Raw genomic sequence first — 18,474 nt, forward strand, 5'->3', positions numbered from 1 at the left:
AGCCTCCCGCAATATACCACCTCAGGATGCCCCACTCCCCACAATCCTAGATTATCTACTGCATCTCAAGCAATCACAACTTTCCTTGAGTTCGATCAGAGTCCATTTGGCAGCAGTAGCAACCTTCCACATGCCAGTTGATGACACCACAGTGTTCGCACATCTAGTAACTAAGCGCTTCCTAAAAGGCCCACAGGCCCTGTACCTGGACACTCATGCTTCTTGAGAACCACAGGATCTACACCTGATACTGACGACACTTACTAAACCTCCATTTGAACCAATGGCCACATGCTCTCCGTTCCATCTAAGCCTAAAGACAGCATTCCTAGTCGCAATAACGTTAGCATGTAGAGTGGGTGAGATGGCCGCCCTAATGGCTGACCCGCCATTCACCATCTTTTTTAAGGATAAAGTTTCCCTGCAACCACACCCAACGTTCTTACCAAAGGTGCACTCCCCCTTCCACTTAAACCAAACTATACACTTACCTGTATTCTTTTCTAAACCTCACACCAACACCTGCGAGGCATAGATGCATGCCCTTGATGTCAGAAGGATACTCTACTACATCCACAGAACAAAATCCTTCAGATTGACTTTTCATTTCCATTGTTGATCGCAGCAAGTCAAAAATCATCACAAAGATTCTCTCATTTGATCTCTGTCTGCATTGCCACATGCTACTTCTTAATAATTTACCACCACTTACCTCAATATGAGCATATTCGACTAGAGCGGTCGCCACCTTGGTCGCTTACCTTAGGAAGGTCCCCATTGATGACATATGTGCTGCTGCCACATGGGCATCAGAACACATCTTTGCGAAGCACTACGCACTTTCCTCTGGACCTCTCCGCTACACTACAGTAACAAAAGCCATACTGCAAACAGCTTGCCTACCTGACCCCAAGTCCCTGCCTCCTTAACACAAATTGCTTTGCAGTCACCTACAGTGGAGCACCCCCAGGGTCATGTCTCTCTCAAAGAAGAGGAGGATATTCATTTTCCTGTAACAAAGTTCTTTGAGTTGAGTGTCTGTGGGGGTGCTCCGCTACCCTCCCTTGCTCCCCTCTACTTCTGGAGAAAAAAAAGCGAGAAGCTGTTCTCCTACGCTGGGTTCTGGATAGAGAAGGAATTGAAGGGAGGGTGGCCACGCATGCGTGATGGTACTGGGGGGGCCTGCATGCACCACGCATGCGGCGCCCCAATGTACTGCTATCAAAAATTGGCTCTGAGGCACTGGAGGAGCATCTCCAGGGACGCTCATCTCGAAGAATGTCTGTTACAGGAAGGTGAGTAACCTCCTCTTGTTATTGAATGGCCAGCTGAAGCTGTGTCAGAGTGCCCAGTGTGACGCTGGCTTTCACATTCTCTCAACTTGAGGTAATCTTGTTATCTCATGTTAACTGTATGTGCAGCTTCAATTCCAAGAGTCAATGAAGAATGCATTTTCTTTTAAAATAGACTTTTCTTGCAGATTTCATAATATGTTGTCTACATAGTTATTAGAGCAGAGATCTGGGACCAGAACATATGATTTCTATTCCTAAATATGTTTACAGTCCTGCTTGGGGATCTCTTGTGACTCAGTTTCCTTACTGGTAATGTGGATGATACTTCACAGGAGTCTTATGATGCTATATTAATGTCTGTACAGACTCTTAAGCTCTTGCAATAAGAGATCCAGTAGAAGCATAGATGTCTGTTGTATGTTAGAGGAAGCAGAATAAGTTTTACAAATGCATTTGTACATGAAATATGGTAGCTCCAGCTCTGTATCTGCCTAGGTATATTTCATATATTGTTCCTGCACAGTTGCGGGGAGGGATAGCTCAGTGATTTGAGCATTGGCCTGCTAAACCCAAGCTTGTGAGTTCAATCCTTGCAGAGGCTATTTGGGGCAAAAATTTGTCAGGGATGAGTACTTGGTCCAGCTCTGAAGGCAGGGGACTGGACTCAATGACCTTTCAAGGTCCCTTCCAGTTCTAGGAGATAGGCAATCTCCATTAATTTATTTATAATATTTTTTGTTAGGTTAAAACCTTTTATTGTGCGCTAACCCCTACCTACAGCTTGATAGACCTCAGGACAGAATTCTGAACAGATTTAACACCCTTCAGGCTACCTAGAAGATAAATACTGTACTGTATGCACATGCAAGTGTAAAAAAATCAAAATATAGTACTTTTTGAGGTTTTCTATGTTGTTTTGTTCATTTTTCTTTGATTGTTAATGTCTGAGTTCATAGGCTTTTGGATTGATGCTTAAAAACTGCCACTGTGTATTTGTGAGTTGCGTTTTGTAATTAAGGGGAACAATGGGAGTCCATTGGGTCTCGTTATATATAATGGTTGGTTTAATTTGTTTCACTTCTATCTTGTTAATTGTAAATTGATCATTAAGATTTGAATTCTAATCTGTCACCAGGGTTGTGAGTATTGAAGCTAGAGCAATGATCCTGGTTTTAATCACTGATGATGAGAAACAAATTTTACAATTTTGGTACATATTGCAGTTCATATATTTTAACACTGTATTTTATGGTGTTATAAATATTGTTAAATGACTTTTAGTGTAGTTTTACTGTTTGGACTATAATGTATAAATTATATTACTGTTTTGGCAACAGTAGGTGTCCAACTGTGTGAGTTTAATTGAAGTAAAGAACACACACCCGGTAGAACTATTTTTCTGCATGTTTGGTTGATGTTCTGTTTAGAGACTGCAGTCATTACATTCAATACCAGGAGTAGCTTGCCCAAGCTTAGTGGTACCAGGATGTGAAATCTGTCTGCAAAACCAAATCATTAAGATGATAGGCTAGCCACTTAAAGAAGAATTATCCCAATCCCAATTATGTCACTAAAAATGTTACATTATAGTGCTTGTGATTGTAATTCAATAAAATTGACCTATTTTTTCCTGATGAACAAGAGTAGACACTGCAGAATAAAATAGGTAAGCTCTGATTATGTGTGGTGGCTAAACGGAATACTATGCAGGAGACAGTGTAGAAGGAAGTAGGAAAGAGACATTTTACTGAATTGTTTTACAAAAAATCATTAATTAGACCTCAAAATATGGAGTGACTTAAAAATCATGGCCTCCTCCCCCTAGCAGCAGGGGTTTGGGTGAGAGGTCCTTAGGTCCCCACAGACAGAGGCTGCTGTTGCTCTGAGTTGTTGTTTCTGTATAAGAGACAGTAGTGTGGGAGCCAGTCTGTGCTGGGAGCCAATTTTTAAACCTGCTTCCGCCTGCCACTCTGCACTGCTGCCTCACAGAGGCAGCAGTGTGGAATTGCAGGGGGGTCCCCAGGTGGGAGGCCGGGAGCACACTGGCTGCTGGCCTCACCCCGAGGTCATTGAATAATCATGTAATTTCTAAAATTTGGTGCAGTTACACTATCATTAGATTAAACAATATTTAACATCCCTATCCTGGACCCATTGTGCTAGGAGCTGCACAAACACAAAAGTCCTAAGAGCTTAATCAGTGATGGCAGAACACATCATATTGGTTCCATGTTTTGTTTCTGGTTTGTTTAGTTAGAAGTGATAAGCTAAAGGAAAAGGAGAGGGGACGTTGAAGGGAAAGACATTGACGGGGGCAGGAAAGGGAAGAGGAGGAGTGATGCTGAGAAGACATTGTGAAGAAGGGGAGATGAGAGGAGAGTGTTGGAGCAGCCAATCAGAGCAGGGCAGAGAAAGTCAAGTCAAAACTGTGAAGTTCTACGAATGGCCATTTTGGCTACTTTTGTCTCTTATCTGGAGTCTGTCTAGCTCCTCTCCACGGTTTTTGCCGAAGCCCACATGATGGTGGGAAAGTGAGATGCCACTTTGACCCTGTTGCCCCCACCGTGGTGGTGCTTCTTGGCCGTTAATCCCTTTTACACATGAGGAAACTCAAATGATTTGTCCAAAGCTGCTGAAAGAGTCTGTCAGAGCCAGAATTAGATCTGAAGACCTCCTGGTTTCCAGTTCTGTACCATATCCAGCATACAGACACAGAGGACTAGATTTATAAAAGGACTTACATGCCTCTGTCTAATCTTTTCATACCACCAACATTCACAAAACTACTCAGCTGCTGCTTGATACCAGAGGCATCTGATATCCCCAGTATATCCAGGTTTCTGCTGTTAGGCAGGCGCAAAGACACACTAGTCGTCATTCCCCCTCATAGCTAATGAGCTGCTCAAAGCACTCTTGCATGCCTAAATCATGTCAGGATTGTCAAACTAGGTGTTCTGTCTTGCTTGAGGTCTGTGAGAGGTTGCTCTTATTGTAACTGGGTTACCAAAAAGTAGCATACCACAGTGTCGTGTCTCCAGATGCTAGGATGTGAAAATAAACACATTTGTTTATGTAGGTTCTAATAAGGATGTATTTACACACACATGTACAGAAGTATAACAAAGGTCGAGCCTACACTATATGGTGAAATTTGACATCATCCATCATCACTGTATTTTTACTACTCTAGATCTGAAATCAGCCAGCTTAATCAGAAAAATGAGTATGTTTGTGACAGACTGGAGAAAATGCAGAGAAGAAATGATGAATTAGAGGAACAGTGTATCCAGCATGGGAGAATGCATGAGAGAATGAAGCTGAGGTAGGATGTTCTATTAATCTGTCTATATGTGGTATGTGTTGTATAAACAAAATAAAAACTAAAGCTTTTTTTCTTATGAAAATGACTGAAATCTCACAGACCATCCTTTGTTCTTTTGCTTCTGCTCTTTTGGGTAACTAATAGGAAAGCATGTTCAGTTTCTTCAGTTCTCAGAAGAATTTAAATCTAATTGATTTAGCATATTTATTGTAGGCTATTTATGCTGTTTGGGCACTCAGATGAGTTGTCATAAGAACAGCCATACTGGGTCACATCAGTAGTCCATCTAGCCCTGTATCCTATTTTCCAGTGATGGCCCCTGCTAGATGTTTCCGAGATGACAAACAGAACAGGGCACTCATGTTGTCCAGTCCCAGTTTTTAGCAGTGAGAAACTTAAAGACACGCCTACCATGGCTAATAGCTAATGACGGACCTATTCTTTATGCGCATATCTAATGCTTTTTAGAACCAATTATACTTTTGGCCTTCACAACATCCTCTGGAAATAAGTTTCACAGTTGACAGGTCACATTTTGTATGAAGTACTACTTTATATTTGTTTTAAGACTTCTGCCTGTTAATTTCATTGAGTAATCCCTACTTGAGGGGCAGGCAGAATAGTATTTGCCAAAAACATGTATGCTTCCAAATCTAACAGGTGGATCCTATCCTCCCTGAATAATTCTGGTGCCCAATATATTATGTCAGGATGGGTGTGTCTAGACTACATGCCTCCTTCGACGGAGGCATGTAGATTAGCGAGATCGGAAGAGGGAAATGAAGCCGCGATTAAAATAATCGCGGCTTCATTTAAATTTAAATGGCTGCCCCGATTTGCCGATCACCTGTTTGTCGGCAGATCGGGGGAGTCTGGACGCGATGCCCCGACAAAGAAGCCTTTCTTCATCGACACAGGTAAGCCTGGTTTCACGAGGCTTACCTGTGTCGATGAAGAAAGGCTTCTTTGTCGGGGCATCGCGTCCAGACTCCCCCGATCTGCCGACAAACAGCTGATAGGCAGATCGGGGCAGCCATTTAAATTTAAATGAAGCCGCGATTATTTTAATCGCGGCTTCATTTCCCTCTTCCGATCTGGCTAATCTACATGCCTCCGTCGAAGGAGGCATGTAGTCTAGACACACCCGATGCAAAATTACTGAACCCAATGTGATCCCCCTCATTTTAGCCATCTCTCTATTCACATAGCTCCTGGCCTTCTTGACCTGGGGAGTGTTAGGTTCACATTCCCTGCCACACCTTGCATGTGCATGTCCTACAATAAAAATTTTTATTCTTAGAGAAAAGTTCCAAGATCAGCCCCTAGCCCCCTCTTAACTCTAACTCTATTCCTTGACATGTTCCTAAATCATTTTCTCCACTGCGTACCACAGTTATATCTGGTGTCGATTGATGATCCACCCCCTGTCTCCCCCAGTGTACAGAACCAGCAATAGCTGGTCTTATATTATGCCCCTCCTTCTGTGATAGCTCAGAACATCTGCATCACTAAGTCCCACCTGTGAACCCCAGACAGCCTGGATGCTCGCTTATGCACTCTGTAAGCAATACAGTGCCCACAGATCCATGCCACTGTCAGTGGCCTGTCTTCCTGCATCTAGAATGCTAACAATGAAAAAATTCCTACCTGAGGTTTCACGTACATTCACATGCTTCTGAATGCCAGTGCCTTACTTGCCCTAACTCTCATATCCAACCGTGCCACTACTGTTGCAGTCCCAATTCTGAATGAGTGGAAACCAAATTCCTGGTCTGCGAACACTAACCTTAGCAGTCCCTGTCTCAACACCATAAAAACTGGTATTTTGCGAGAGGATTCCCAACACCTTGCATAAAGAGGGGCCCATATTTAAACTCTTAAGTAGTTAAATGAATGTTATTAGAAACAGCTTAAAAATCACAGTAAGCCTGTTTTGCAACTTCCACAATGAAGAACAGCTAATGTATTAAGTCCCAAAGGTCATGAACTTCAATAGTTTGTGTACAGTAAGTATAGTAACAAGTCAAAAAGAGCCAACTTTCTCTAACATATGCATTGGATACTTTACTCAAATAAAAAACAGATTTGAATGAGGTTTTTATTGTGCTGTTCTAGACTTCTGCAGCCTTTCTGCCTTACCCAGGCTATTCTTCACTTTAACAGTACAGGCAGTCCCCGGGTTACGTACAAGATAGGGACTGTAGGTTTGTTCTTAAGTTGAATCTGTAGGTAAGTCGGAACTGGCATCCAGATTCAGCCGCTGCTGAAACTGATCAGTTTCAACAGTGGCTGAATCTGGACACCAGTTCTGACTTACATACAGATTCAACTTAAGAACCCCAGACATCCCCAAGTCAGCTGCTGCTGAAACTGATCAGCGGCTGATTCCAGCAAGCCCCGGGGCAGGGGCTTCCTGTAGTCAGCCACTGGTCAGTTTCAACAGCGGCTGACTTGTGGACGCCTGGGGCAGAGCAGCTGGGGTGCTGCCGGGTTGGTCCAGTAGCGCCAAGGAGCAGTGCTGCGGGACCAACCAGCAGCGCCCCACCTGCTCTACCACAGGCCCGGGGCTTTGCTCCACGTCTCCCTGGTCTGCTGGGGGGGGGGCCACTAGCTGCGCCTCTCCCCCCCCCCCCCCCCCCGCCCTGCAGGAGACCAGGGACACAGGGAGCAAAGCGGCAGCAGGGTGCCGCACCTCTGAGGCTTTGCTCTTGCAAAGCCTCAGAGGCGCGGGACCCCTCCGCCTCCCCAGCTTTGCTCCAGGTGTCCCTGGTCTGCTGGAGACGGTCCCCAGCAGACCAGAGGCACCTGGAGCAAAGCGGCAGCGGCAGCGGAGTCCCGCGCCTCTGAGGCTTTGCCAGAGCAAAGCCTCAGAGGCGCGGGACCCCTCTGACTCCCCAGCTTAGCTCCAGGTGTCCCTGGTCTGCTGGAGACGGTCCCCAGCAGACCAGGGGCACCCGGAGCAACTTTTCTCGCTCCGGAGGTCGAGGTGGCGGGACCGCTGCGCTCTGGGCGGTCCCGCTGCCTGCGAGCTCCGGGGCGAGAAAGCCCCGTTCGTAAGTGGGATCCACGTAACTCGGGGACTGCCTATAATGGAGTTTGCTACATTGTTCAGCTGTCCTTTTTTCTCATACCAGTGATCTCATGAACATGGTATATAATGGTTACATCTCTGCACAGTAGTGCATTTCTTCTTTGTATGCAAGCACAAGATATTACTTTTGCTACTGTACCACACAGTAAGCTTGCCTTTGATTTGCTTCCTCTGTTACACTGAGGTCTTTTTAGAGGGTAACAGCAGACAGCAAATCAGAAGCAAGGCATTACTGCTTTCCAGGGTTCTCACTTTGAATAGACTCCAGTTTATTTCCCATTTATTTGTCATCTTGTTTGGTACTTTAGGCAGTTTTCAGTACGTGACAATGTTTATCACTCTTAAAATTTTAATTGAGATTGATTTCAACTTTCTAGGAGTCAAGTGCTTAATAAAATTGAGACACACTACCGTATTTTCCGGCATATAAGACGACTGGCCGTATAAGACGACCCCCTAATTTTCTAGTTAAAACATAGGTTTTCGCCTATACTCGCCGTATAAGACTACCCCCCCTTAAGAGGCCAACCGGCAGCGCCCCAGCTGCTCTGCCCCAGGGTCCACAACAAAAGCCTAGTCTGCTGGGGGGGGGGGGGGCCGCACTAGCTGCGCCCCCCCCCCCCCCAGCAGACCAGGGGCACCGGGAGCAAAGCCGCAGCCGCGGCGGGGTCCCACGCCTCTGAGGCTTTGCCAGAGCAAAGCCTCAGAGGCGCGGGACCTCTCCGCCTCCCCGGCTTTGCTCCCGGTGTCCCTGGTCTGCTGGAGACGGTCCCCAGCAGACCAGGGCACCAGGAGCAAAGCCGGGGAGGCGGCGGGGTGCCGCGCTTCTGAGGCTTTGCTCTGGCAAAGCCTCAGAGGCGCGGGACCTCGCCGCGGCTGCGGCTTTGCTCCCGGTGCCCCTGGTCTGCTGGGGACCATCTCCAGAAGACCAGGGACACCGGGAGCAAAGCCTCTGAGGACGCCGGCAGCGGAACAGCCGCGGCGCGTCTGGGCTGTCCCGCTGCCGGCTTCCCCCGAGGCTTTGCAAAGCCGCGAAGGGGCTCGGGCAGCCCAGGCACGCCTGGGCTGCCCCGCTGCCAGAGCCCCTCTGCGGCTTTGCTCCGCGTCTTCCTGGTCTGCAGACCAGGGAGACGCGGAGCAGCTTTTCTCGCCCCGGAGTACACGGGCGGCGGGACCATGAGGTCCCGCAGTCTGTGTCCTCCGGGGCGAGAAAAGCCCCGTTCGTACCTGCAAGTCGGGGACTGCCTGTATGTTTATACCCGGCGTATAAGACGACCCCCGATTTTTGGGGGATGTTTTTTAGTATAAAAAGTCGTGTTATACGCCGGAAAATACGGTATTTAGTGAATTTTTCAATCCCTTCATTCGCTATCTTTGAAATTCTATCAAAACCTAATGTCTGTGTTATTCATAAATATACCCTACATGGTGTTCAAAATTCTGTTGCTCTTTAGAAGATTACTCTATGAACTTTAGGATTACAGTTAAACCTACAGGATGGTAACTACAACGATCATCATCCTTGACTTCTTTGTGTATTAGTACCATATTTTCTGTTTTTGCTTCTCTGGTCTTTCACCAGATGGCTCTGATATTTCACAGATACTCAGTGAATCAATCATTTGTTGTCACAGATGAGAGGCATTCTACAATTACATTTTTGCATTTATATTGTAATGAAATATGTTATTTATAGTGGAGGGGGAGGAAGGTTACTCTTGTTTGCCATCACTTTCGCTATGGGATATAAAGGACAGGGTCAATAACTATTTTATAGAGGAAGTCCTTTTTGAGTCCCATGAAACATTCATTAGAGTAAGACCTTATTAATTGATCAGTTAACTTGTTCGGAAGCAGCAGCTTGGGAATGTTTGTGTCAATGAAAATAGACAAGATAAGACTTTCCCTATTCTATCTTTATAGAAAATATGCTTGTTCATAAACATCTGTTCTGTTATGGAGTGTTTTTAAGGACAAGGGTTATTTTATATTTAAATTACAATAATTAAAGTTGTTTTTGAGTACTTTTCTGAATATAATGTAAATATTCATCCCTTTCTTTTGTTTGCTCCATGAAATATATAATTAAAAGAAAGTAGATGTCCATCTGAATGATAGATGGTTGACACCTGCTATTGAAATGGAATTGAGCTGAGAAATTTGTGGAACAAAAGGAGAGATATTAGATTCTCTGAAGCTAAATGGGCTGTTCAGTTATCATCTAGCAGTCCATGATGTCCTCCATGGCTTCTCCTCCCTTCTTTCATTTAGCCATCTTCTTTTTACATCAGTTTGTTAAATTTATTATCCTCTTGCTCCCACATGCTTTTGGATTTTTTAGAGGTGAGTAAATTAGTTCAGAAACAAGGTGTAAAATGTGGTATTTGAATCAAGATGACCTTATCATTGCGCTGTTCTTGGGGCTGTGTGGACAACTTCATTTGGTAACGTCACAATTCTGAATCCTGAAGAAATGTCACATTGAACAGTGTGCTGCAAAGACCATGTTAGTATCAGTTTCAATTTTAAAATGTAATGTTGTCACTGAAGCCTTCATTTTGCCCAACTGAAGAAAAAAGACTTAAATTTATTTCTTTTGGAGAAAAAAAATCCACCTTTACTATTATTACAAGGCCAGTTATAGAGGCAACCAGAAAAGGAATATAACCAAATATAGCAAAAAAACAAGTTCAAACAAACCGCTGCCATCTTCCTCTCCTCCCTAAAAAATACACATTCTAAATTATATTAAATCTAGTTGCCATTTGTAGGTTCACCTGAAATGTTGGTTTGTGGTCTGCATTGTCTGCACTTTCAGTACCAGTTTTAAAGTGCTCTGCCCACAATTCTTCCTGTTGTAGTGATGAGACCTGTACTAGGTTGTGGCGGGGGGAGCTGAGGGAGACTTGCTTTAGGTATATTCATGATGGAAATTATTAATTTGTTAGTATGGTTGCAAATTAATATCATAGACAATGATTTCATCAGGTCTCAAGCTTTAATTGATTTTGATCTAGTCTGGTATATTCAGCTTTTGTTACTTATCATTTGACTTTTCTGAATACATCTCTCCTCTTAATCATTAGAGTGATTTTTAGTTAGTGTAAGCATTTGAACATAGTTCATCTCTTCAGGCAGCATCAACACTCTTGACCTCCTGTCTGTTGGAATAGCTGCTGGCTAAAAAGCGAATCATGTTACTTAAAGTAGCTAGCCCCTCTTCTAAACGCACACTTCTTCTTAGAGCCTAGGTGGAGTATGGAGTTTCAGCAAATGGAGAAAGTTGTCTACCTATAATGGGAGCGCACCTCTTTTAGCCACTTCCTTTCTTTGCATGAGCCTGTCAGGCCTATTCCATAGTTGATCTTTTTCCTGCACTAGGCAATGAGATGGAGTATATGGCCCATAGTTTATCAAGTGCATGTGGATCCTTGAAGCTATTTATATTATCAATAAATTAATGATTTGGAAGCTTGTAAATCCTGTATTTTCAAGGATTGTTTAGAATGGTGTAAATAGAGATTTGGGTACTCTGTACAATAATACTGTAGTCTGAAAATCAATACAGTACATACTTTTATTACTTCCTCCAGAGAGAATTTCATAAAAAGTTTATTTTGATGACATTTGAATGGTATGTTTTGGTATGTGATCTTTTATTATTTTTGCTTGCTTGAAATAATAGAAGACATGTATCTGGCAAACAGTTTGTTCACATTTGTACCTGCCAGAAAGGATTTTGTATTCGTGTGTGTGTGTGTGTGTGTGTGTGTGTGTGTGTGTGTGTAAAAATATATAGTATATCTTCACAAATTGTGTAGAGCATTTACATATATGGGCTTTTAACACCTATTTTAGCTATGTTTCTGGTAGCTGAAAAGAAAGAACCTACAAGATTGGCATTTTGGGGCAGATGTGTGTCTATTCCTCAGGCATCAGTGGTTGTAAGTTAACTATAAAAATGTTATAACCATCTGTGTAACAAGACAGCAGAGATCTGCTCTTGCCTGTTACTATAAATAAGAAGGAGATTTGTTTAACTTCATAGACATTGGATTTATAAAGACTATATGTGTCAAATCATAACTGTGCCATGCTGCTAAGATGTGTCTGCAGCCAACTACCTGGGGTGGTCTTCCTTTAGACATTTTAGTGAAGCGCAACAACTGTTTAGAGATGTCTGTATAGCACAATATATGATGAATTATGCTTGTATTCTTCCTGTGGGGAAATAAATGCCTGATTATTCTTGCAGCTAAGGTTAGCCATGAAAGAGTTAAAATGTACCTTTCAATGGATCAGTTGAAGAGTAAAACAAAATGCAATAAAATCATATCTCCAAGTTCTCTTCCTGCGCCCACTCCCAAAAAAAGTAATCCTAAGATATTTCCTTTTAAATGTGCTATTTTAAGTGACATGGTGTGGATTTTTTGGGGGACAGGAGGAGATCTGAATTTCAGGTCTATGTCATAATATTTGATTGAATAGGGATGTAGTAGTTCTAGTTAGAGAGTTTTGAATTGCTTTGAATTTTTGGCAAACGCCCAGTAACAGTTGATTTAAAAATTAAAATCCTTTCCTGATAATCAAGTCAATCAATTTACATTAATAAGCCTACATTTTTTGTACAGTTTACGCACTACAGCAAATTATCTATGAGTAAAAACATAAGAAAAGTGAAATTATTAAAAGGCCCTTTTAAATCCAGTTTCCTTCATATTTTGAACATATTTTCTTCATCATCCCTATTGTAGATAGATTAATTAAGCCAGAAAAGTGAGTCTTGTTTTACGTAAAATATGTTCATTTTTATATGAGGGAAAAAAAAGGTGAAACACGTACATGTCTCTAATTTACATGGTGCTAAAATTGCCTCAAAATATAAAAATACAAACAGTTTTTTCTACATTTCTGTACTCATGCCCAGATATCTGTACAGGGGTTTCATGGCAACTGCATTGCCTCAACAATTGGCGGTCAAGTTGTTTTTGTAGCCTTTCATTTAAGGAGTTTCTCTTTTTTAAAAGCTTTGTGTCACTATGTCCTGCATTGCAGTGTAGTCAAATGAGACTCTCATCTCTGTCCAGGATTTGAGGTTATTTCTACCACTTACACACTGCCATTAGAAAGGCTTTCATTGTAGGCTAGAAAATACAATACTCCAGAGAAGTAATATTAGGAAATACTGAAAGAATCAAATTCTGTATAGAAAACAAATCCTGTCAGAATCTGAAAATGTATTTGGCTTCCGTTTAATGTGCTTGGCTGTTTGCACACAGTACACATGGTCTGGAATAGAAACTAGATATTTAAAATCTCTCCCTCCCTCTCACTCTCTAGCTCAATATTTGTCTATTTGCTATTTATTTATTTATATTAGTGCTTCCATTTTAAATATTTATCATTTGTGCAACATAACACACTGAATTTTTCCCACAAAATATTTTTAAAAGTTTATTCTTCAGTTACATGAACAGCAGATGTATAAGACAAGTCATTTTAGCTGATACAGACCTGAAAGCATCTATAATAAGTAAAAGACCGAGAAATAAGAAAGTATATTTTACAATTCTGTGTAACTAAGTTCTTGCTATCCTTGGCAATGGCAAATGAGTGGAGGAAAGTATTGCATACAATTTCCATATTGTGGGTTTTTTCTGTTTGAATTTTCATTAGGGTATCTAGTGCACTTAATGGTACTGATTCACTTATTAATAGAATATAAGACACCTAAAAGCATAAAATAATAATATTAGAAAACCTTGCAAAATTCTAGTTGTACACTTATCCAAATTGAGTGATATCTTTTAAATATTACAGTTACATTAATTTTTTTTATTATCCTTATAAAAGGCTATGGGCAAGTTTTTGTGACAAGTCTGGTAAACATCCATGGCAATATAGCAAGGCAGATTTATGACAAGACATTACAGTTAATTTACACCCGGGGAAAGCATGTATATCCATGCAGTCAGAATGTGACCTTCTGCCCTTTAGCAGCTGCAAGCACTCAGAAGCCAATACACCCTTTAAGGAAACAGTAGTTGGCCTCTCCTGTGAGTCCTGCTGAGGGACTCTGCCTGTCTCTGCACTCCACAAGCAAATCCCTCCAGAAACAGACACTTCATATTCATGTTCACCTCTTAACTGTGGCAGCAAAAGTTTCTAACTTAGTCAAAAACCTGGCTGAGAATCTACTAGAAACATAGCAAGCCCTGAAATAAGTGTTATATTCAAGAGAGTATAGAGCAGGGCTACTCCGCTTTGGAAGCCCCGGGGGCCACAATGATACTCACTGACATGCCAAGGGTCGTGACTTAAGCGTGGTTGCATGTACAGCTGCTCCCCGAGTTACAAACAAGTTACAGACCAATACTTGGTCCGTAACTCGAATGTTCCTAACTCGGATCCCATAGAGTTACATGGCGACCGCGCTGTTCATAAGTGCGGATCACCGTTCGTAACTTGGATCTACATTTACGACCACTTTGGTTGTAAGTGCGGATGCTCGTAAGTGGAGGTGGTCGTAACTTGGGGAGCAGCTGTACATGCAAATATATATGCATATATATGCAAATAGCTTCTTTCACACTGACAGGCATGAATATAGAGCACTTCCAGCACCTCCTTCCTGGGGCTACAAACACTGACACCCTGTACCCGTCTGTTTTAGCCAGCCCCTCTGCTTGCATCTTTCAGTGCTCACCCCGCTTGGGAGATGCCTCACCGTTTTGGAATATGTTCCCTGTGGCGGCCATGTTCAAAGGATCCTACTCACAGGCCGAGTGTTGAGCTCTGCATAAACCCAAACCTCATCGTGGGCCGCAAAGAAACAGGCTGTGGGCCACATGCAGCCCACGGGCTGCGTGTTGAGTAACCCTGGTATAGAGCATGCACCCAGAGTGTTTATCAGTTTCTGCAGCCAGCACAATTGTTGGTTAAAGTTTAGCATGGAGACACATATTAATCTAATGTTGATAAAGGCTTTCCCTATATATATATTTTTTTTTTACTACTGAAATAGGGAAGATGATGCTCTTGACAGCTGAAACAAAAATAGCTTGCCAAGTCCTAGAAATTTTCCCCCAAAACAGATTCTTCCAGAGGGGATGGAGCAGACAGCAATCACCAAAGGTGCTCTCAAAGCACTGTGGTTAAATCCTATTCAGGTGTCTGAGGAAAAGTTCCCAGAGGCCTGTGTCTGGTCCATCTTGTAAGGAGCTGCCTGTAGTGATGAGATTGGGGTGCCTTGCCATAGTATTAAATAATTAAGACTTGTGAACCACAATGTGAAAGAGAGCATATCTGCTAATTTCTGCCTCAGCCATATCTTTCAACCGCTCCAATTTTTTCCCTGAACCATTCTACCTTGTCAGGGTGTTCAATGCTGAAGATGGATTGGAATTCATGGACTTCCATTACTTCATATGCATGGGAGAAGTGTATGCCCAAGATGTTCAGCCAAGAAATGAATAGTCTGAATCAAAATGTCATAGTAACCATATCCTAACAAGCTCTCATTAATAAAAATGCATAAGTAGTAGCTCTAGCAATAACAAAAACTCACTTCAGTGCTATAGTTCACTTCAGGCATTGGCTAAAAGGTCTCAAAATCAATAAAGAAAATAGGATCAGCCTTTTTCAAAATAGATTGCATTGGAAGGCAAACCCTCCCATCTCAAATGCAGAGAATTCAACAATTTTGAGCAGGTAGCCGGTGACTATATCTTTTCTTCCCTACATTTGAGCATTTAAGACTTTGAATTATTTTAGTCACCTAACTTTCTTCATTCCATATTGTGGTTGCATCTGTGCAACAATTGTTTCAAGTCCAGTATTCTGCGTTGTATAAGAGTGGTCCTAGTGAGTCAGACCTAAGGTCCATCTAGCCCAGGGTCCTGTCTTCCGACTGTGGCCAATGCCAAATGCCCCAGAGGGAATGAACAGAACAGGTAACCATTAAGTGAGCCATCCTCTGTTGCTCATTCCCAGCTTCTTATAAACAGGCTAGGGACACCATCCCTGCCCATCCTGGCTAATAGCCATCAATGGGCCTATCCTCCATGAATTTGTATTCCTTTGATATTCCAGGACATAAAGGCTGTGTCTACACTGGGCCACTTATTCCAGAAAATCAGCCGCTTTTCCGGAATAAGCTGTGAGCTGTCTACACTGGAAAAGCCATGATGCTCTACTGTACAAAATCAGCCGCTATTCCGGAAAAACTATTCTGCTCCCGCTCGGGCATAAGTCCTTATTCCGGAACACTGTTCCAGAAAAGGGCCAGTGTAGACAGCCCAGTAGTCTTTTTCGGGGAAAAAAGCCCCGATCGCGAAAATGGCGATCGGGGCTCTTTTCTGGAAAAGCAGCTTTTCTGGGAAAAGGGCTTTTCTGGAAAAGCAGCCTGCCAATGTAGACACTCCTTTTCCGGAAAAACTGAAAACGGAATAGTATTCCGTTTTAAGCAGTTCTGGAAATTCATGCCAGTGTAGACACAGCCAAAATGTTTACAAATACCAACTAGAGGCAGTACCAAATATCTACTTTGGATATTTAATCATCATTGGGATCTTTGATTGGTCTTACATGAACTCACAATAGTAATAAAATCTAAACACTAATCTGTTTAGCAAACTTCTTTAAGCAGTAGCAAGTTGGCTTTTGCTGTTCTTATACAACTTTCTGAGATTTTTAGATTAAGGCTTGTTCAATTTTGCTTTTTTATATAAAGGAGAAGTTAAAACGAGAATCGACCAGTACTGTTAAAACAGCCTCGCAAACTATTGTGAAAATTTTCCACCCTAAAATCTATGTATCAGCCCCAAAATGTCCATTGTGAAAGGAGCGACCTGAAACTAATGATAACTGACTCTCCTGGCAACCAAGAAGTGAGTAGAATTTTGCAAGGTTGGTTGGAAGAGAGGGGTTTTTTTCCTTCTATTAATCATGATCCTTTGATTGAGTGAGCTCAGTCCTGCTCCTATTGAATGTGGTGGTGGTGGCTCTTATTGATATAAATGTCTAAACCTTTTTTGAATTCTTCTGTGCCGTTGGCAACAACTATATATTGTGCCAATGAATTCAGCAAGTAGGCTAATAGTGTATTTTTGGCTTTTTAAATCCTTTTATCATATTTAAGTTACACCTCATCGGTTTTTTTTATTATGCGACTGAACAGTCAAACATGCCAGTCTGTCTCCTCTGCATCATTCATATTACATCTTTTATCATACCGCCTCTTGTTCATTTCTTTTTTAAAATAAACCATCCCATTCTTTTTTTCAGTCTCACGCCATATGAAAGTCTTTGCATGGCTCTAATTAGTTTTGTTAACCATCTCTGAATGTTCTTAAAAAGAGCAATATAGATTTTAAACCCTAAACACTAATTAGAGTAGAGACCTAAAATGCCAAATGAGTTGATGTTGCTCTGATAAGACAGTATCCTAACCCAAGGAGATGATAGTGTTATACTCAAGTCACGCTGAAGCAAAGACTGCAGAAGGCACACACTGAGGACCAAATCATGAGACATGCTAAGGATCTGCAATTCCTGTATAAAGGAATGTTGTAGATGCAAATCACGCAAGGGATAAGGTCTTAAATTAGGGTAGTGATGGGAAACATGGAAACAATGGGGGAAGTTAATGCATTAATCTAGATCACTTATTTTGTTTCCTGACAAAAGAAATTAAAGTACATGCTTTTGGGGAAGAAACTGAGATTTGCAGCTCAGCTTCTGATCTGTTACACCACTGTATATATGCTCAAAACCAAGTTATACTGGGCAATTACATAGGGCCTGATCCTGAGCAGGGCATAGTACATTTCATTACGTTGAACTCAATGAAAGTCAAGGGTACTGACCACCTCCAAGGTCAGGCCCGGAGTTCGAACAAATATTGATAACCATTGTTAGTAAAATGTTGTGTGCATGCATAGAAGCCATTTAACTAATAGCATTGCTATTTTTAAATTTGTTTTTCAAATATCCATAATTCATCTATACAGAATATCAACTCCTTGATGTTTTATGGTAATTTCACTGCTGGTGTAACAGTGGTGCACTCACCCATACCAGCATAAATTTAGCCATTAAATATCAGCCTTTCAAAGTAATCCATATACTAAAATTTGTCCTCTTTCTAAATGTGTTTTTTCTGGCTGGATAACTCAAATGCCTGAACAATTTTTCTTTCGACTTTCAACAAAATACGAAATGTTCACATATGGATTGGTGTCAAGTATGGACATCTCCACGAGGTAAATGTTTGGAAACACATGAGTTAAAAAACAAAAGAAGCTGAATTAAAATTCTCTTGTAACCTTAACTGTTGCTGCCATAAAAGCTAATGTAATTTGCTGTACTACATTGCAAATGTAGTAGTCAGTTTACACAAATACCAGTTCATTTGAAATATGCATTACAGCTAAGTTTTATAAATAAAATGCACAAAATCTGAAATGAGACATATGCATTACTGGAAAATGGCTTTAAAAGGCTGGACACACATGGAATTTTCCCATTGGCTATATACATTATCCCGGTGTCACTAAAATCTACAGGAAAAGTGCCTTTTAAATTTTGCTCTCTTTAAATTTCCATTTGGAATAGCAGTGATACACTCCAAGGAGTGTATTTCTGGGGGATCATTACATTTCTCAGGTTGCTGAAGTCACTCACCCTTCAGCCTCGTGCCTCACAACGTACCCAAGGCAAGCAATAATCCCCAGCAAGGCACTGCTTGTCTTGTCTTATTGCTTAAT

The 18,474-nt window shown here is 41.9% G+C and overlaps 1 protein-coding gene across 3 annotated transcripts in view; it reads left to right on the plus strand.

The window, feature by feature from the left end:
• SDCCAG8 (SHH signaling and ciliogenesis regulator SDCCAG8) overlaps positions 1-18,474 on the plus strand; it is a 159,282-nt gene that overhangs the window by 104,759 nt on the left and 36,049 nt on the right. For 2 of the 3 annotated variants that reach the window (XM_075924862.1, XM_075924861.1), the window contains exon 16: positions 4,486-4,617. The exons of the other annotated variant lie outside the window; for it this stretch is intronic. In XM_075924862.1, coding sequence (XP_075780977.1) covers positions 4,486-4,617 — 132 coding nt within the window. The remainder of the gene's footprint in view (positions 1-4,485; positions 4,618-18,474) is intronic. 3 annotated transcript variants of the gene reach the window in all.

This window comes from Pelodiscus sinensis, chromosome 3 (genome assembly GCF_049634645.1).
Source record: "Pelodiscus sinensis isolate JC-2024 chromosome 3, ASM4963464v1, whole genome shotgun sequence".
In the NCBI taxonomy this organism is placed as follows: Eukaryota; Metazoa; Chordata; order Testudines; family Trionychidae; genus Pelodiscus; species Pelodiscus sinensis.